This window comes from Melozone crissalis, unplaced genomic scaffold, assembly GCF_028551555.1.
Source record: "Melozone crissalis strain CALT ecotype California unplaced genomic scaffold, PUWL_Pcris_2 ptg000032l_1, whole genome shotgun sequence".
Classification (NCBI taxonomy): Eukaryota; Metazoa; Chordata; class Aves; order Passeriformes; family Passerellidae; genus Melozone; species Melozone crissalis.
The window spans coordinates 3,303,105-3,320,895 of record NW_026535810.1 but is presented as its reverse complement, the minus strand read 5'-3'; the positions used below and the strand labels follow the sequence as shown (position 1 = coordinate 3,320,895).

General features: G+C 49.4%; 1 protein-coding gene across 2 annotated transcripts in view; it reads left to right on the top strand.

Moving 5' to 3' along the window:
- The window catches only part of NSF (N-ethylmaleimide sensitive factor, vesicle fusing ATPase), a 73,862-nt gene extending 59,513 nt beyond the window's left edge, over window positions 1–14,349 (top strand). Inside the window, exons 18-21 of one of the 2 annotated variants that reach the window (XM_054281427.1) lie at window positions 6,757–6,891; window positions 7,699–7,812; window positions 12,399–12,454; window positions 12,992–14,349. In XM_054281427.1, the coding sequence (XP_054137402.1) occupies window positions 6,757–6,891; window positions 7,699–7,812; window positions 12,399–12,454; window positions 12,992–13,010 (324 nt within the window). In that variant the 3' untranslated portion in view covers window positions 13,011–14,349. Of the gene's footprint in view, window positions 1–6,756; window positions 6,892–7,698; window positions 7,813–12,398; window positions 12,455–12,805 lie in introns of both variants that reach the window. The other variant, XM_054281428.1, reaches the window with a different exon arrangement.
- Window positions 14,350–17,791: the final 3,442 nt, after the last annotated feature.

Here is a 17,791-nt window from a genome sequence, read left to right as displayed (position 1 = left end):
GAATGGCTGATTTCAGGGGTTACTGGAATTTGGGATGCAGATACAGGCTCTAAGTGCATCAGTGGGACTGGTCTGCCTGGAGACAAAGCACTTTGGGTTTCTGTGGGACTGGGGTCATGGCTCAGCATCATTCCTTGTAAAAATGATGTGCAGAGAGGAATTCCTGGGGAGACAATGCCTTTTACCCTTTGCTTCACTCGTGGGGGGCACCTGAAATTCTGAGCTGATTTCAAAGAATCTTTGGATTGAGGGGGACCTTACAGCCCATCTCATTCCACCCCTGCACTTCCAGGCATCCAGGGCTTTTCTGGGAGTTCCATTGCAGAAAATGGAAGAATTTCCTTCCAATATCCATCTGTCCCTGCTGTTCCCCCTTGTCCTGTCACCACTGCTGTGGCCCAGATTATGAATTCACTGGGGTGTCACACGTCACTTGCAGGGATATTCTTGATGTGCAAGCAGCTCCCTGCCATCACTGCAGGCTCTGTGTGGAAGAGAAGCATTTCTGGGATGAAATGTTATTAATTATGCATCGAGGTGCGTGTCTGTTGAATTGAAGCTGCCTCCCAGGCTCCACTCTTCCTCCCAGGCTGCATTATTGGAACGTGGTGTGGGAAGGGCAAACACTTGAAGGTTCTGGTTTTCTTTTGAGGGTAAACACTTTAGGCTTTAAATAAACCAGCAACCACTCTGAGCTTGCTTTAAATTGCCAGTCACAGCTCCTGCTTGTGGTTCCACTCAGCAGTGTTAAATAGTGCTATCTGTTACTGCTGCTTCAAGAGGGCTGAAAACCCTCTTGCATTTTGTTCAGCATCTTTTTTTTTAAACCAATTAAAAATCTTTTCTGCAGTGCCTTGAAGAGGAGAAAATGAACCCACGTTCTCCTGGGTCTTTAATTCAATCAAGTTGTGCAGGAGCAAGGACTGGGGGATGGAAAGGCTGAAAAGGGCTGGCTCAGCAGGGAGCCAAGCAGCAGAAAAAGCCTTCCCTGAGAACTGAGCAGCAGCAGCTCCCGGAGCCGGGGCTGCTTCATCTACATGCACAGTCACACAGGGCCTGCAGGCTCTGCCCAGCCCCAGAGAGGTTTCACATGTGCCTCCCTGCTGCTTCCAACAATCGGCCTGCAGGGAGGGAGGGAGGGAGGCACCTCGGCATCCCCTGCGGGCTGGGCGGGCTCAGGGAATGTGTGCCTGGGCAGGGAGCCCTCCAGGGGACACCCAGTGCCCCTGAGCCCCCTTCCTTCCAAGGGACACCCTCTCCTGGGGCTATGCTTCCACTGCCCCCTGAGCCCCCAGCCCCATTTGCCGAGTCAGATTCCTGCCTGGGGATGTCCTTCCACTGCTTCCAGAGACCCCAACCCCTTCCCTCCAAGGGAAACCCACTCCTGGGGTTGCCATTCCATTACTCCCAGAGCCCCCAACGCCTTCCTTCTAAGGGGCACCCGCTCCTGGCTGCCCTTGGGGCTGCCCTTCTACCACTCCCTGAGCCCCCAGCCCCACTTTTGAAGTCAGATTCATGCCTGGGGATGTCCTTCCATCACTCCCAGAGCCCCCAGCCCTTCTTGAAGGGAGACCCTCTCCTGGAGCTGCCCTTCCACTGCTTCCAGAACCCCCAACCCTTCACTCCAAGGGACACCCACTCTTAGGGCAGCCCTTCCAGGGCCCCCTGAGCCCCCAGCCCCACTTTCAGAGTCAGATTCATGCCTGGGGATGTCCTTCCACTGCTTCCAGAGACCCCAACCCCTTCCCTCCAAGGGAAACCCACTCCTGGGGCTGCCCTTCCACTGCCCCCTGAGTCCCCAGCTCCTTCCCTTCAGGGGACACCCACTCCTGTGGCTGCCTTTCCAGGGCACCCAGAGCCCCAGCCCCACTTGCAAAGTGAGATTTATTCCTGAGGATGTCCTTCCATCACTCCCAGAGCCCCCAGGCCTTCTTCTTGATGGGAGACCCTCTCCTGTGGCTGCCCTTCCATCACTCCCAGGGCCCCCAGCTCCACTTGCAAAGTCAGATTCATGCCTGGGGATGTCCTTCCATTGCTCCCAGAGCCCCCAGCCCCATTTGCAAAGTCAGATTAATGTCTGAGGATGTCCTTCCATTGCTCCCAGAGCCCCCAGCCCTTCTTGAAGGGAGACCCTCTCCTGGGGCTGCTCCTCCACTGCTTCCAGAGCCCTCAGCCCCTTCCCTCCAAGGGATACCCACTCTTAGGGCAGCCCTTCCAGGGCCCCCTGAGCCCCCAGCCCCATTTTCAAAGCCAGATTCATGCCTGGGGCTGCCCTTCCATCACTCCCTGAGCCCCCAACCCCTTCCCTCCAAGGGAAACCCACTCCTGGGGCTGCCTTCCACTGCCCCCAGAGCCCCCAGCCCCACTTTCAAATTCAGATTCATGCCTGAGGATGTCCTTCTATCACTCCCAGAGCCCTCCAACCCTTCTCTTGAAGGGAGATCCTCCCCTGGAGCTGCCCTTCCATCACTCCCTGAGCCCCCAGCCCTTCTTCTTGAAGGGAGACCCTTTTCTGGGGCTGCTCTTCCACTGCCCCCTGAGCCCCCAGCCCCATTTGCAGAGTCAGATTCTTGGCTGAGGATGTCCTTCCATCACTCCCAGAGCCCCCCAACCCTTCTCTTGAAGGGAGATCCTCCCCTGGAGCTGCTCTTCCATCACTCCCTGAGCCCCCAGCCCCTCTTTCAAAGTCAGATTCATGCCTAGGGATGCCCTTCCACTGCTTCCAGAGACCCCAACCCCTTCCCTTCAAGGGACACACACTCTTGGGCCTGCCCTTTCTAATGCTCCCAGAGCCCCCAGCCCCACTTTCAGAGTCAGATTCATGCCTGGGGCTGCCCTTCCATCACTCCCAGAGCCCCCAACCCCTTCCCTCCAAGGGAACCCACTCCTGGGGTTGCCATTCCATCACTCCCTGAGCCCCCAGCCCTTCTCTTGAAGAGAGACCCTCTCCTGGAGCTGCCCTTCCACTGCCCCCAGTCCCTTTTCTCACTGGGACACTGGAGGCTTTGGAAGTTACAGGGGAATAATTTCCTTGTTTGATGCAATCCCAGATGCATTCCTGATCCCACGTCACTCTGTGTGAACTGGAAACAATTCCAGTCACCAGTGATGTTACTTTTTTGTGCACAAACCTGGGGAATTGAGGAGGAATTCCCAAGACCCCAAACACAAGGATAAAGCTGTACAAGGGTCCTGAGCAGCTGGTGGGTGACAGAGGCACCTCAGTGTCACCAGGGCCTGGTTCCAGCAGAGCTCGGACTCCCCTGGCCTGGGGCTGGCTGGATTTGCTGAAATTCTGTACTTGGGGACTCTCAGCAGGGTCTGTAACTGTGTCATGGTCTGGTTCCCCCTGGCAGGGATATGCTGCCTGCTGGGGAAGGGGAATCCATCCTGGAAAATTTAGTTGGTTCCAGAGGCTTCTTCAAGTCCCACAGTTGTGTGCATGAGAGCATCCTTCAGTCAGGTAAAACCTGCAGCAGAGGGCTCATCTTCTTCTAGAAGCACAGAGGAATCCTGGGCTCCAAATTGGGGCATTTTGCTTAAAAATGGACAGGATTAATCCAGGCCTAAGGTTGTGCCTGTGTGTGATCTCTGGTGATGGAAGAACTGGGCTGGAAGTGCCCTGGTTGTGAATGTGACACTGTTCCTCCTTCCTTGGTGGTTTACTCCCATGTTCTGCCTGGTTTTTGGGAGTTTGGCTTGAATGCTGATTTTCTGTGGGCTGAACACGTGGCACATTGCCTTCACCGTGGCTGCTGTGGAAATGAAGGAGGAAAAAAGTGAATTTTTCTGAAAATGGGACTGCATGATCAGTACCTGAACCCTATGCTGTGGGACGACCCTGGGATTCTGGAACAGGAACAAATCCCAGCAAGTCATCACAGAGGAGCTGGCTGAGGGCAGCTTTTTCACTTTGCTGGCTTTCCCTGCTCCCTCCATAATTCCTGGGGCAGGCAGTGCTGCCCTGGCAGTTCTCACTTGTTTGCTGGGTTTCTGAAATTTGGAGGAGCTCAAGGGACTCCTGCCCTGTCAGGTCACTGTGGCTGCTTTCCAGGGGTCAGGTTTAAAGCAGAGAGTTGAAGGCATGGCTTCTTTTGAGGAAAACAGGGAAAAATCAGGATCTTTTGGGTGGAGCTGTTAAAAATTGGAAGCACTTTTGAGGAGTAGCCATCTGTTCTGAGGAGCTCCCAACCACGTCAGTGGTTCAGGGACCTGGGAATAGATTTTAACAGAGCTATCTAAAAATTGCTGATGGATCTGCCCTCTGGGAACTCATCCTGGTGCTTTTCAACCTTGTTAAGCTTTTCCATTCTTAGCACTGTGCGTGCCTGAGTCCAGCTGAGCTCTTGGTGAGAGCAAACCCCCTTTATTTCAGTTTATTTAATAGTTGAGATTGCTTCTTGTGCTCCCTGGTTTCTGTAGTGATGAGCAGCAGTCTCTGCCTCATCCCCTCTACACCAGCTATGAATTTATAAACCTCTCTGTTTTTACCAAGGATCTATTTTGGGAAGTTATTCCCTATTTCTCACCTTTCTCTGACTTCTCCAACTAAACAGAATCACAGAAACATGGAATGGGTTGGGTTGGAGGGACCTTAAAGCCACAGTGCCACCCCCAGGGACAACTTCCACTGTCCCAGGTGACCACAAACCCTGTCCAGCCTGGCCTTGGGCACTGCCAGGGATCCAGGGGCAGCCCCAGCTGCTCTGGCACCCAGTGCCAGGGCCTGCCCACCCTCCCAGGGAAGGATTTATCCCATATATTCCATCCATCCCTGCTCTCTGGCAGTGGGAATCCATTCCCCCTTGTCCCCAGGCCCTTCCCTTCTCCAGGTGAACACCCCCAGCTCAGAAATGATGGATTTGAAGTTGTATTTGGAACAGGAAGGAACTCCTGGATCCACATGGCACAATGATGATCCTGTTTTGTTCTTTTTCCTGTTCTAAATCAGTCCCAGTGGTCACACACAGAGTGAGACTGAGCTGCTGTTCCTACAGAATTCCCACAGGCAGCAATGCCAGTGGTTCCCTCAGTGGCTTTAGGGCCCTTTTTGTGTGTGCAGCCACTTCCCAGTGCCCTGCTGCCTTTGGGTGCAGCTGGCTCAGGGTGGCACTGCCCAGGTTGGCAGTGAACTGATCCTTTTCTGAACTAAACCTTTTCTGAACTGATCCTTTAGGGAATTTTTTTTGGGTGAGTCCAGAGGGTGGGCAGCTTTCCTGAGAGGAGGAATCTGTCATCTGGGCAAGGAAAGGCTGAGGGTGACATCAGTCATGGACACCTGAAGGGCCAGCAGGTAAAACTCCCCTAATTGTGGCATTCCTGTGCTGCCTTTGTCTTTTCCTGGTGAAACTCCAAGCTAAATTCCATTTTTATTGTAATCAGGCACAGATGTCATTAATGTCTGAGGGCAGCATCCCTCAGGCAGCCTCTCTGAGGTGGTTATCCCTTGATTGATGCCTGATCAGTGTGCCAGGCTCTGTACACATGCTGGGAGCTAAATTTGGGGAACAGACACTGCCTGGGTGCAGCTGAGCAGTTTATTCCCTCTCAAATGCTCACAGTTCATGGGAAACTGTTATTAACACAGCCCCTTGCCCAAGCTGTTCAGGATTTTGAGATTTCCATCCAGTAATGAACAAGTTTTTAGGAGAACCACTTGTGGTCCTCACTGTCTTGTGAAGCAGACGGGTGTGGGTGTTCCAGCACTTGCAGGAGGGGTTGTTCTGTGTTTTGGAGGTCTCAGCTCTGGTCAGGAGTCTGTCCTTGCCTTCCTCTGTGCCCTGGTACCTCAGCTGTGTGGTAGTGAAGCTGTTTGGGGAGCCTGGGCAGTGCCCAGGGCAGCACGCTTGAGGTGGGCACTGGGCATTCCCTTCACCCCTGAGCCTCACCAAACTTTTTGGACAGCAAAAAATGGAGGTCCTTGGCCACCTCTAGATGGGCACTGGACATTCCCTTCACTCCTCAGCCTCAGCCAAATTTTTGAGGGGGTTACTTGTCCAGCCAGGCCCTCCCAACCCATGTGCACTGGGATAGAAAAGGGACTGTTGATTCTGCTTGACAATCCTGCTATCAGCCAATATTGATCAGTGTCCAAACCTTGCACAGGGCAATTCAAATAGCAGTGGGAAGGGCTCTGCAAGGTGAGCAAACAGCAGTGGATTTGCTTTTGCAGCTGATGTTTTCCACAATTTGCTCTGTTATTCATAAATCCTGTTATTGTTTGGACTCTGTGCACTCTGCATTGGGAGTTGGAGCCTGCTGGAGTGGGAATGTCCTGGACAGGTGCAGGGGGAACTCAGGGACTCACAGCAGCCTCTGCTCAACAGCCTGAGCTGGAAATCCACTGGAACTGCCTGTGCAGGAGCAGGGAATTCACTGTACCCACAGATTCCTGAACACAGGCTGTTCCCCGGAGAAGTCATTTGTAATTCAGCTTTTGGGAGTGGGAGTTTGCTCAGGCTTTTAAATTTAATGAGGATCCAGCTATTTATAAAGCTGGGTTCAGAAGGAGCTGGGAGTGTGGTGGGGCTTTGTGCACCACAATTCCTGGACCCTGTTGGTGGCATTGCTCCGAGAGCTGATCCTGTCTCCTGTGGCTGCTCTTGGCCCCTTCAATTACTGACACATTTAATCCCATTAATTTTGTTTGAAGTGGGTTTTTAAATGGCCATTTATCACCTGTAGTTAGCTGAACCTTCCCCAGGCTGGTTCTCTGCAGGTTTTCCTCTCCTGACTGTGGCTCCTTTGCCTGGACAGGGTCGGAAGCTCCTCATCATCGGCACCACGAGCCGCAAGGACGTCCTGCAGGAGATGGAGATGCTGAATGCCTTCAGCACCACCATCCACGTGCCCAACATTGCCACAGGGGAGCAGCTCATGGAGGCTTTAGAGGTGAGCAAAAGTTCAAGGATGATGAAAGATTCCAAACTTGAGGGATTTTGCAGTTGCTGTGTCTGGTAACTCCATCCCGCTTGTCATCGTTTCATAACAGAGCAGCTCTGAGGCTTTCAATTTGCTTTTTAATGAATTAAATTGAGGCAAAATTAGAGAACAGTAGGTCTGGGGAAGGGTTTGTGGTCTGGATTGAAACATTCCAAGGGCAGGGAAGTGGGTAATGAGTATAATTGGGGCACTTAAACTGAATGTGCCCAGAGGGTGCTCTGGTGGATTAGAACAGCATCAACTGAAGGTGTTTGGTGCTGAGGAATTACAAGTTCTTTATAAATTCCTGCCTTCAGTGCCCCCTTATTCTGTGCCCTAGTGGGAGTTGTAGTGAGTATGGAAGGCTGTTAAAATAAACAGAACAGGCAAATCTTTGGTGCCATTGGCAAACTTGTCCCAGTGGTGGTGTCACCGATGCCTGAGAGACACAAAGACACACCTGAGACACTCCTGCAGCAGGTGTAGAAACTCCCTGTGGCTTGAACCATTGTTTCCTTGTAGACCCTGGTCTGGAGAAGACCTGGAGTGCAGCATAAAAGCACAGCACTGTTAGATAAGGCATAATATGGAAAAAAACATGAGGGAATTAAAGAATTTTTTTTTTGTGTTTTGCCTTGTCTAAGATACATTGCAACAAATTTTTCCTCTCAGCTACTAAATGCTTCTAGCTTCCCATTGCCTTTGGTCCAAGGTAGGTACCATTATTGCTCCTCTCAGCCTCCTGTTGTTGATTTTTTAAGCTGATTTTCCCCCCAGCTCCTGGGTAACTTCAAAGACAAGGAGCGCAGCACGATCGCTCAGAACGTCAAAGGGAAGCCGGTGTGGATCGGGATCAAGAAGCTGCTGATGCTGATAGAAATGTCCTTACAGGTAGGAATGGCTCTGGGCTCCTAGAGCACTCCTGGAGGTTCCCTTCTCTGCAGAGCCCTGGTGTTGGTGGCAGCTTTTGCATTGGTTTCATTGGGAAAAGAGATGCAGTGAGGGGAAATGTTCAGAACAAAGAAATCACCACAGTTTGGTCCACGGAGATCTGTAAATCCCCTCCTCGTGCCCATGGGCTGTTCAGAGCTGCACTTACAGAGCATCTGGCTATGGGAGGGGTTGGATTAACTCACCTTTCATGGAATTTCTCTTCTCCACCCAGCATGTTAAGATTGCAGATAGCAATCACCTCAGGTTTTTTGTTTTTTTTTTTTTTTTTTAAGAAGAAGGTGCCTGTGCAGGTGTATGTGCTCTTTCCCTGAAGAAGATAAATCTGTCAGGCTCTTCAGCTGCTCTTCTCTTTATTTACCACTTTCAGCACTTTAAAGAAAATAATTGCAGAGGGTAAGAACTATGCAGCTCTGAGCCCTCCCCCGCAGCAGCACCCATGCCTGGAGCTCCTGCTCATGCTGACACGGGCTGAGGGTGCAGCCCTAATCCTGCCCTGACATCCCAGTGCTCCCCCAGCCCCCCCTCTGCTCCCATCAAGTGGATTTAGTGCAGCTGAGTGAGCTGTTCTCAGATCTCCCTCTCAGAAGTGAAGAGACTTGTAGCTGAGAGCTCAGAGCCGTGTACCCCTCTGTTCACTCCTCACAATTCTGTTAAAACTTGCTCAGCTCTGAGGATGTGCTCTGACTGCATGTCACCTCAGGGAATAAAGTCATTTATCTAGATTACTTTTTCCTCTTCTTCCTTGGCTTTTAATTCCATAGCTGGAGGCAAGTCAGTAAGTCATTGCTCACATGTATGAAATGGATTTAAGGGGTGCTGCCCTTCAGGGGCTGCCCTGCTCCCTGAGCCCTGACAATGGCTCCCTTCTTCTGACTCAGGACGTGCTCTTGTTCTGCTTTCTCCTGAATTGCTGTTCTTTTCAAAGCTGGAGGTGCAGGTTCTGTAAATCATGGCAGTGCTGACCCAGCCCTGTGCCCATTCCTGGGGACACTTCTGGGCACCACAATGTCATAGAGGGATGGAAAGGAATTAGGGACTGTCCAAAGGAGGGAGCTGAGGATGAGGAAGGGTCTGGAGGGGCCAGAGGAGGAGCAGCTGAGGTCCCTTGTTCAGCTGGAGCAGTGAGGGCAGAGCTCAGTGGGGCTGCAGCTCCAATCTCTGCTCTGAGACAGGAGCCAGGCAATGGCCAGAGGGATTTAGGTTGGATATCAGGGAAAGGTTCTTCCCCCAGAGGGTGCTGGGCAGGGAATGGTCCCATCCCTGAGGCTGCCAGAGCTCCAGGAGGGTTGGACACCACTCCCAGGGATGGGATTTTGGGGTGTCTGTGCAGTTCCAGGGTTGGGCTGGATGATCCCTGTGGGTCCCTTCCCACTGAGGATGTTCCATGATCCTGTGACCAGTGACACAGAGTCCTCACTCTGCTGAGGCTGGGCAGCCAAGCTCTGGGGTTTTAATTTTTCCAGCAGACCATTGTTGTGTAGGTGAGTCCAGGACCAGCCAGGCAGAGCTGGGACTGTGCCTATCACTCTGATATTTTATCAAAAATCCCTTTGCCAGGATTTCTTCTCCTGGGAAGCTGGGAAGCTTCAGCTTCTCCATGTTTTGCTCCTCTGGAATGTGATTTGGAGAATTGTTTACCCAGTATGTGAATTGTTTTTAATTAATGGCCAATCACAGCCAGCTGGGTCAGACTCTGAGTCAGTCATGGGTTTTTATTATTCATTCTTGTCTAACCTTCTGATATCTCCTTTCTCTTTCTTTAGTATACTTTTAAAATATAATACAATATAATATAGCATAATATGATATAATATGATATGATATGATATAATATAATATAATATAGCATAATATGATATAATATGATATAACATAACATAATATAATATAATATAACATAACATAATATAATATAATATAATATAATATAATATAATATAATATAATATAATATAATATAATATAATATAATATAATATAATATAATATAATATAATATAATATAATATCAGCCTTCTGAGAACTTGGAGTCAATTCTCATCTCTCACCACATCCTGGGGACCTGACAACACCACATGTGCCCTTTTCCACACACTGAACATTATACATGAAGTGCTGCCACTGTCCCCAGGGCCACTGGAGTGTCCCTTTGCTGCCCATGGAGGGTTGGCAGCAGGGTGGTTCCTGCTCTGGCACTGGCTGCAGGTGCTTGTGTAACAGCAGAGGTAGCAGCATATGGCAGCTAAATATGAAGCAGCTCTGTTCCAAAAGGTCTGAGGTGTTTCCATGACTCCATCTGCTGAGCTGCTATAAATACAGAGAGCAGAGCTGGGATCTGAGCACTGAACGCACAGAGAGCTGGGGTCTGCCAGGCCCTGCCAGGAAAGCACAATTGCACTGGGTAAGAAATGCAGCACTGCACCTTGTTTTCACTGAGCTGTACCACTGTCACACACATCTTTTGTGGAAAATCCTTTCCTTGGGATTGTTCCTCCTGAGAAGCTGAAAAGCCTCAGGAACAAAATGCAAACAATGGTTTTCTGCTGCTGTGGAATGCAACAGGTGCAGCTGTGATTGGTCTCATGTGGTTGTTTCTAATTAATGACCAATCACAGTCAGCTGGCTTGGACTGTGTCTGAGGCACAAGCTTTTGTTATCATTCTTTCTTTTTCTATTCTTAGCTAGCCTTCTGATGAAATCCTTTCTTCTATTATTTTAGTATAATTTTAATAGAATATATATCATAAAATAATAAATCAGCCTTCTGAAACATGGAGTCATATCCTCATCTCTTCCCTCATCCTCAGACCCCTGTGAACACAGTCACAGTAGCACAGCTTTTCAGAAGGAGATTTCAGTCTGAAATCCCTTAAGAAATCCAAGTGATGGATGAAATTTCTCAGAATTCAGCTGATTAGATGCCAGGTGACTGAATTATTTGTAAAAAATGTGCACATTGTGTCTTCCTCTGAATCTAGTGGTGAAATTTGCTTTGTTAAAGCAGTGACCCCACCCTCAGCTCCCTGAGGGATTCCTGAGCTGGTCACATAACTTAACTAAAGTCACAGAGACCCAGACCCTCAATATCCAAATCCTTTCTTGGGATACCTGAACTGCTCTGGTGGCCTGGGTGAATTTTTACCTTGTTTATGAGCTGTGTAACCCCACAATTTCTGGCAGCCTAATTCCCCCCAAACTCTGTTATTACTGTTCTTTGCTTTCTTTAAAGTGCATTTGTGTACACTGAGTATCCTGGAATGATTCTGTTCTTGTTCAAATGAAGTCTTTGATCCCTGGGTCCACTGAAACCCAAAGCGTTTGCAGTGGCCTTGGCGGCAGGACAGGGCCACCTCCAATGCTCTTGGGTCCCACCTTGGCTTCACCCTGCCCTGGCTGCTCTCTCCATGGTTCCTCCTGCTTCCTCTCCCTGTGTTGTTGCTCCTGGACCTTGCTGGCAGCACTCCCAAAGCCAAAATCTCCTCCTGAGCCTGGATGAGTCAGGAAATGTTCCCAAAAACCCCTTCTGGCACCTCCAGGCTTTCCTGATTTGGTAACTTCTGTTTAGCATAAATAAAGCTTGATCAGCATAAACAAAACTTAATCTAAGCTATTTGTCTTTAATGTATCTTAATTTTCATAACTGGGAGCTTTGAAAGATCACCATAGAATATTGCCTGCTTTATTTTAAATCAAACACTGCACCTTTGGGGTTCATGGCAGGTTTTCAGGGGGCTCATCACATCTTGGTGGAGGATCTTCTTCTCTGGACTGGAGATTAACAACCTCCCTTCAGTTCCTTTGTTTCTGGAGGGTTCTGGATGTCCTGGGGATGCTGCACCATCCGTGTTTTTGTCACCTCTGTGAGCTCTGTCATTGTCAGGCCCCACACTGCTGTTCCAGAGAATTTCCCCCTTAGTTTGGCAGCAGAATTTCTGTTTACAGTGGCTGTGTCCAGCAGTCCTGACCCTGCTGCCCCTCTGCTCCACTCCAACTTCTGCTCCTTCCTGAGCAGATCAGCCTCTGGGCTTTGTGCCTGCATTTTTAATAAGCATTTTGATCAAGTTTGAATTTTCAAATTTTCATATTGCAATTGTTTTCAGCTGTATTTTTTTGGACAAGGAACTGTGTGTGCAGGTAAATGCTGTGTCTCCCCAGGTTATGGACTCAGTTATGGACTCAGAGGGGTGGGAGGCAGAATTTTCTGTTTGGGAACAGAACCCTGGCCTTGGCAAGTTGGAATTCCAGCTGGTGGCTTTGGAACAGATTTTTAAAGGATGAAAAGAGATTTATCTAACTGTGTCAGGTCAAACTGGGTTTTTAGCAGAACTCTCTGGCTGGACCTTTGTTATTTCCTGCTTGTGATGATTTTCTTAAGGTTTCACCTCACTGGTCTGTGGAGCTCTCAGGGATGCTCAGGGTGGGATTTTTGGCGTGCAGGACTCCATGATCCTTGTGGGTCCTGTCCAGCTCAGGACATTCCTGATTCTGTGCTTTCCTTTTTTTGGGATCTGTTTGGTGTTTAGATGGATCCTGAGTATCGGGTGAAGAAGTTCTTGGCTCTTCTGAGAGAAGAAGGAACGTAAGTACTTTTATTTTAAAGCAGTGCTTGAATTCTCCTTTTCTGCTCAGAAATGAGCCTGCAGTGGGGTGGATCTGCTCTCCTTGTTGGCCCCTCTGTTTTGTCAGAGCTGCATCTGATCAGTTCTTAGAGCAATTTGGGAGGGGGGAGCTCCTGAAAGTTTGGGAAGCTGCATGCCTGAATTCTCTGCTTTTCTGAATTTACCCTTAACTTTTAAACTATCCATGAGATATTGGGCCAAAGTTTAATTTAAGTAAATCAAAAGAGATTCTGCTTGAGTTAAAAAAATCTGGAATTTTGGTTTCTTGTGTCTGCTGTCTGAGAGAAGGATGTCCTACTCTTTCCCCATAGGTGCCACAGGGAGTAGTTGAGCCCAGTGGGACAGAATGACTTTCTAATCATGTAGGGCAGTACCTGTGCTGGGGAAACTCACACCAAACTATCTATCCTGGCTCCATGTGAGTGGGTTCCAGTGTGTGCTTGATGCTTTATACATGTGCATGATGCTTTCCTGATGGATTTGGCTTCTTTTGCAAGAGTCCCTACCCTAGACTGAAGGTGGACCAAGTGCAAGATCAACAGCTGGAAAAGTGACCAACCTGGAGAACAAACACTGGGATCTTTACTCTTCTGGACAAAAGTGAAATGCTCCCCTGATCCCCAGAGCCCCATGTGGAACCTGCATGTGTAGTGCAATACTTTATTCTTTATCTTTGTCTCTCATACCCTGATGTCACGTGGAAGTGTCCCCTGGAGCCCTGTGCTTCTGTCTCTGTATTTTGGGGTGAGCAGGGGGAATGTGCTGGGAGCTTTGGGGCTGACCCTCACTTGTGTCCAGCATTCCTGCAGTAGGAAAGAGATCCTGGCTCCTAATAAACCTGCCAGTCTGGTGGAGGGATGCTGAAGCACTGCTCTGTGTGATCCTGGTCAGATGGAGGCATTTTGTGGAGCCAGCCCCATGCCCACAGACAGAGCTCCAGCAGTGCCTGGATGCTGCACCCTCTTCATTTAAATCCAGGTATTTTGGGGCCTGGTGGGATTGGGCACTGGAAGAGGGCAGGGAAGTGTTGATCAGAGTAGAGGAAATTTCCAAATCCAGTATTTAAGGCATCAAACCTTGTTGTTCATCCAACAACACTTTTAGCAATGCTGGTTCCAACCTCCAGCTCTTCCTGAGTTCTGTAGTTGGCAGCTTTGGTATCCTCCAGCCTCATTTTATCCCTTTTTCCTGCCATGTTACCAAAGGTTGAAATTCCTCCTTTAGAGACAGAGAGGAGGCCAAGCTCTGCAGGTGCAGGAGATGAGTGTTGCCATGTTTTTGCACTGAAATAAAGGAATGTATCTCAAACTTTTGCTCCACGCTCCTTCCCCTGCTCCTGTGGCCTCAGGGAGATGCTGAGGCTCCACTCCTTCCAGAAGGTTCCTGGAACATACCTCAGCGTGGTGGGGCATGAAATCAAAGCCATTTAGCAGATGTTAGTCAGTGTAGCTCCCCAACCTCGAGCAGCCCCAAGAAGGGCTAGCAGGGTGTGCAGGGGGTGTTCCCAGAGGGTCCCCATGTCCTTCCAGGTCCTGTTGTCCTCAGTGTGCTCACAGCAGTTGGGGTGCTCAGGGCACTCCACTCTGCTCCTCTGGCAGTGCTGTTGTGTTGTGATGCTTTTGTGAGTCCCAGTGGTGGCTCCCTCTCATTTTTTTGTGTAGGATCTTGTGAATTTATTTGTTCCTCCCTCCCCCTCTGCCAGTCCAGGTGACAGCAGCACACAGTAACTTATATTTCAGAGTAAATGATGTAAACATTATCGTGTCTGTGTCCAGAACTATATGGATGAATAATAAATATCTGGTTTAATTGCACATTCAATGGATTCAATAAAAAGCACAACTCCTTGTGATGATCTGTGTCTGCTGCTGGTGTGTGTGAGGAGCAGAGCTGCAGCCAGAGGGGTGCCCAGAGTGTGGATGGATTGAATTTAGCCCACCCTGAGCAGCTCTTACCTCTTATTCTTGACAGAAATTGAGAGGATTCTGCTCCAGCCCATTCTGGAGCTGTGTGGGCTCTGCAGGGCTGAGGAGGCTTTGGGTGTGTGTGTGTGGGGTTATCCATGGAAATTATTAATTTCCATGATTCATGGAAAGTATCCCACCCCTGGAAAACCAGGCTGGGCTGCTGGGTGTGACACCTGAGCCACTCCAAGCTCTGCTCCAAGATCTGAGATGTTCCCTGCAGGGAAGGGCAGCACCTTCCCACCACCTGTGTGGCTCCTCCTTTAAATCTATAATAAATACACAATATTGCTTTCAATGTATTGGATTCTTCACCCCCTTCCTTACCTTGTTTCATCTTGAACTTTCCAGAAATGTGTCCCTGAAGTGGAGTTGTTGGCCAGAGGCAGATTGGAAGGTGCTGGGATGGGATTTGGGGGCAGGGTGTGGGGTGGAGGGAGGTTTGGGGCAGGTGGGCACACAGGGAGAGCTTCACCCCCAGAGCTGTGGAGTTCAGAACCCTCCATGGGCCAGGTGCTCTGGTGAGGTAGGACAGGCCAGGGGTGGTGGCACCATCAGAGACACCCTGGCCATGCAGGTGGACCCATGGGATGGCTTTGTGAGTAATTGTGTGAATAATTTGGGGATCAGGGCAAGAATTTGAGTGATTCCATATTTATTTTGCCCTTCAGACAGGTACATTGGAGGCCAGTGCAGTGGAAAATTGTGTGCACTGAAAAGCATTGCTGATGTGAGGGAGATGCTGCAGAAACACCCACAGAACTATTCAGGGACAGGAGAACAGGTTTTTATATGAGAAAATGTGGAGTTTGGTCTGTCCAAAGTGTTGGAAGGGGATTCAGAGGGAGCCTGTGACATGTGGGGGGGGTGCAAAGTCTGGAGCCTGCTTGGATCCATTCCTTAATTTGATCTTGATCCATTCATTAATTTGATCTTGATCCATTCCTTAATTTGATTTTTACCCATTGATTAATTTGATTTTGACCCATTGCTTAATTTGATCTTGATCCATTGATTAATTTGATCTTGATCTATTGATTAATTTGATCTTGATCTATTAATTTGATCTTGATCCATTGGTTAATTTGATCTTGATCTATTGATTAATGTGATCTTGATCTATTGATTAATTTGATCTTGATCTATCGCTTAATTTGATCTTGATCCATTGCCTGATTTGATCTTGATCCATTGATTAATTTGATCTTATCATGATCCATTCCTTAATTTGATCTTAATCCATTGATTAGGTCTCTTCCAACCCAAACCATCCTGGGATTCCATGATTCCATGGCTGTCCCTCAGAGCCAAACCACACAAGCTGGCAAGTGCATATTTTTGAATTTTTTACCTTTTCTTTAATGATGTACCACAAAAAAAATGGAAGTTGAAATATATTTTTCTCCAAATATATATATTTATATAATATATAATCTTAGTTAACTCAAGTATATACATTGTATAATAAATAATGCTTATAAAAAGAGAAATTTTCTGAATATAAAATAAAAAAAAATCGACCTCTACAACTTTATACAAAACTTTGGATACAGCAGATTGATGGAAAAAAGATCTTCCATTCAGTGCTAGAATACCTGGCTACAGTAAAATAATTACAAGGCAATAAATGTTCTATTTAATATTAAATACCTTTTCTTGATTAAAAAAACAAACAAACAAAGAAGGGATTTTGTTTTTAAGTCGGGTCCTGGGAGTCTTTAATATATATTTTAAATAGATGCATATCAGAGGATGGCGTGGCTCTGGCTGGGGAGGTTTTTGGAGCTCTCTGGGGTTTGAATTTCTGGGAGCAAAGGCTCCTCTGCAGGGAGGGACCTGGGGTTATGTCAGGCTCTGTCTCTCCCCTTTATTGCTCTGTGCAGCTCCAGGGGCTGCTCATTCCCAGGAAAAGAGAGATTGGAGCAGCAGCCCCAGCCCCAGGGGCCACCATTCCCTGGAGTTCACTGCCTGGGGTGGGTTTGAGCCTGGCTCTTGGTTCTGGAGCCCACCAGGACAGAGGGAATATTTATTTTATTAATTTCACAGGTCAGTCCTGGAGAAGGTAAACAGGGGATGGCTTGGGGAGCAGGAGGGGACAAACACTGGTTCTGCTCTATGGGATGAGGGGGGAGCCCAAATTCCTGCTCATGGAACTTTCTGGATGCTTGCTGACAGCTAAGTAAATCCTGGCAGGGGAAGGTTCTGACTGGCTTTGTGCTGTGGCACTGACAAGGCTGACAAGGAGGCTGGGACAGAGATTTCCTCTCTCCCTGGAGTCTCTCCTGTTCACTTGGCAGGTAACCTGTCCACAGAGAGACCCTGAGCTCCCCCTGGGATGTGAAGTCATGTTGGGGAATGCTCAGTCAATGATCCTTAAATCCTCTCCTGGGCAGCTGCACGGTGAGGAGGTGATGGGACAGTGCTGTCCCCTGTGGGAGGTGGCAGCAGTGCCCTGTGCCCTGCTCCTGTCCTGGCCAGATGCCCCAGGGTCAGCTCAGGGCTCTGCCTTGCTGAAATCCTCCATGGGAGATGTGGGGAGGGGGAACAGAGAGGGCAGAGGGACCCCTGGGCTCTGTTAATCTGCTCAGGTTTGGTTCTCCAGCATCACCTCAGAGCAGGGAGGAGGGAGCTGGGCTGGGCTGGGGGCTCCTTCCTGTCCCCCCTGCATGTGCTGAGAGCAGGACGGCAGCAGCTGGGGGAGCTTTCCCTTCCCAACCCAACCCAACCCAACCCAACCCAATCCATTTCCACTTGAGCCCCCGTGCTGGTGCCTGCAGGGGCTGGGCCTGTGGGGCAGGACAGAGCTGGGAGCTTGGGGGCTGCTGTGGGATCAGCTCTGCCTCGTGGGGCTGTGCCTCGCTGGGACACAGCTGTCCCTGGTCTCTGCTGCCTGTCCTGTCCTGTCCCTGCTCTTGTTCTGTCCCTGCTCTCCCTGTCCTGTCCCTGCCTTCTCTGTTCTATTCCTGCTCTCCCTGTCCTGTCCCTGGTCTTCCTGGCCTGTCCCTGCTCTCCCTGCTTTTGTCCTGTCCTTGCTGTCCTTGTCCTGTCCCTGCTCTTGTCCTGTCCCTGCCTTCTGTCGTGTCCCTGCCTTTCCTGTCCTGTCCCTGCTCTTGTCCTGTCCCTGCTGTCCCTGTCCTGTCCCTACTCTTGTCCTGTCCCTGCTCTTGTCCTGTCCCTGCTCTCCTTGTCCTGTCCCAGTTTTTGTCCTGTCCCTGCTCTCCCTGTCTTGTCCCTGCTCTCCTTGTCCTGTCCCTGCTCTCCAGGGCATTTTGTCCTGTCCCTGCTCTCTCTGTCCCTGTCCTCCCTGTCCCATCCCTGCCCTCCCCAGCCAGC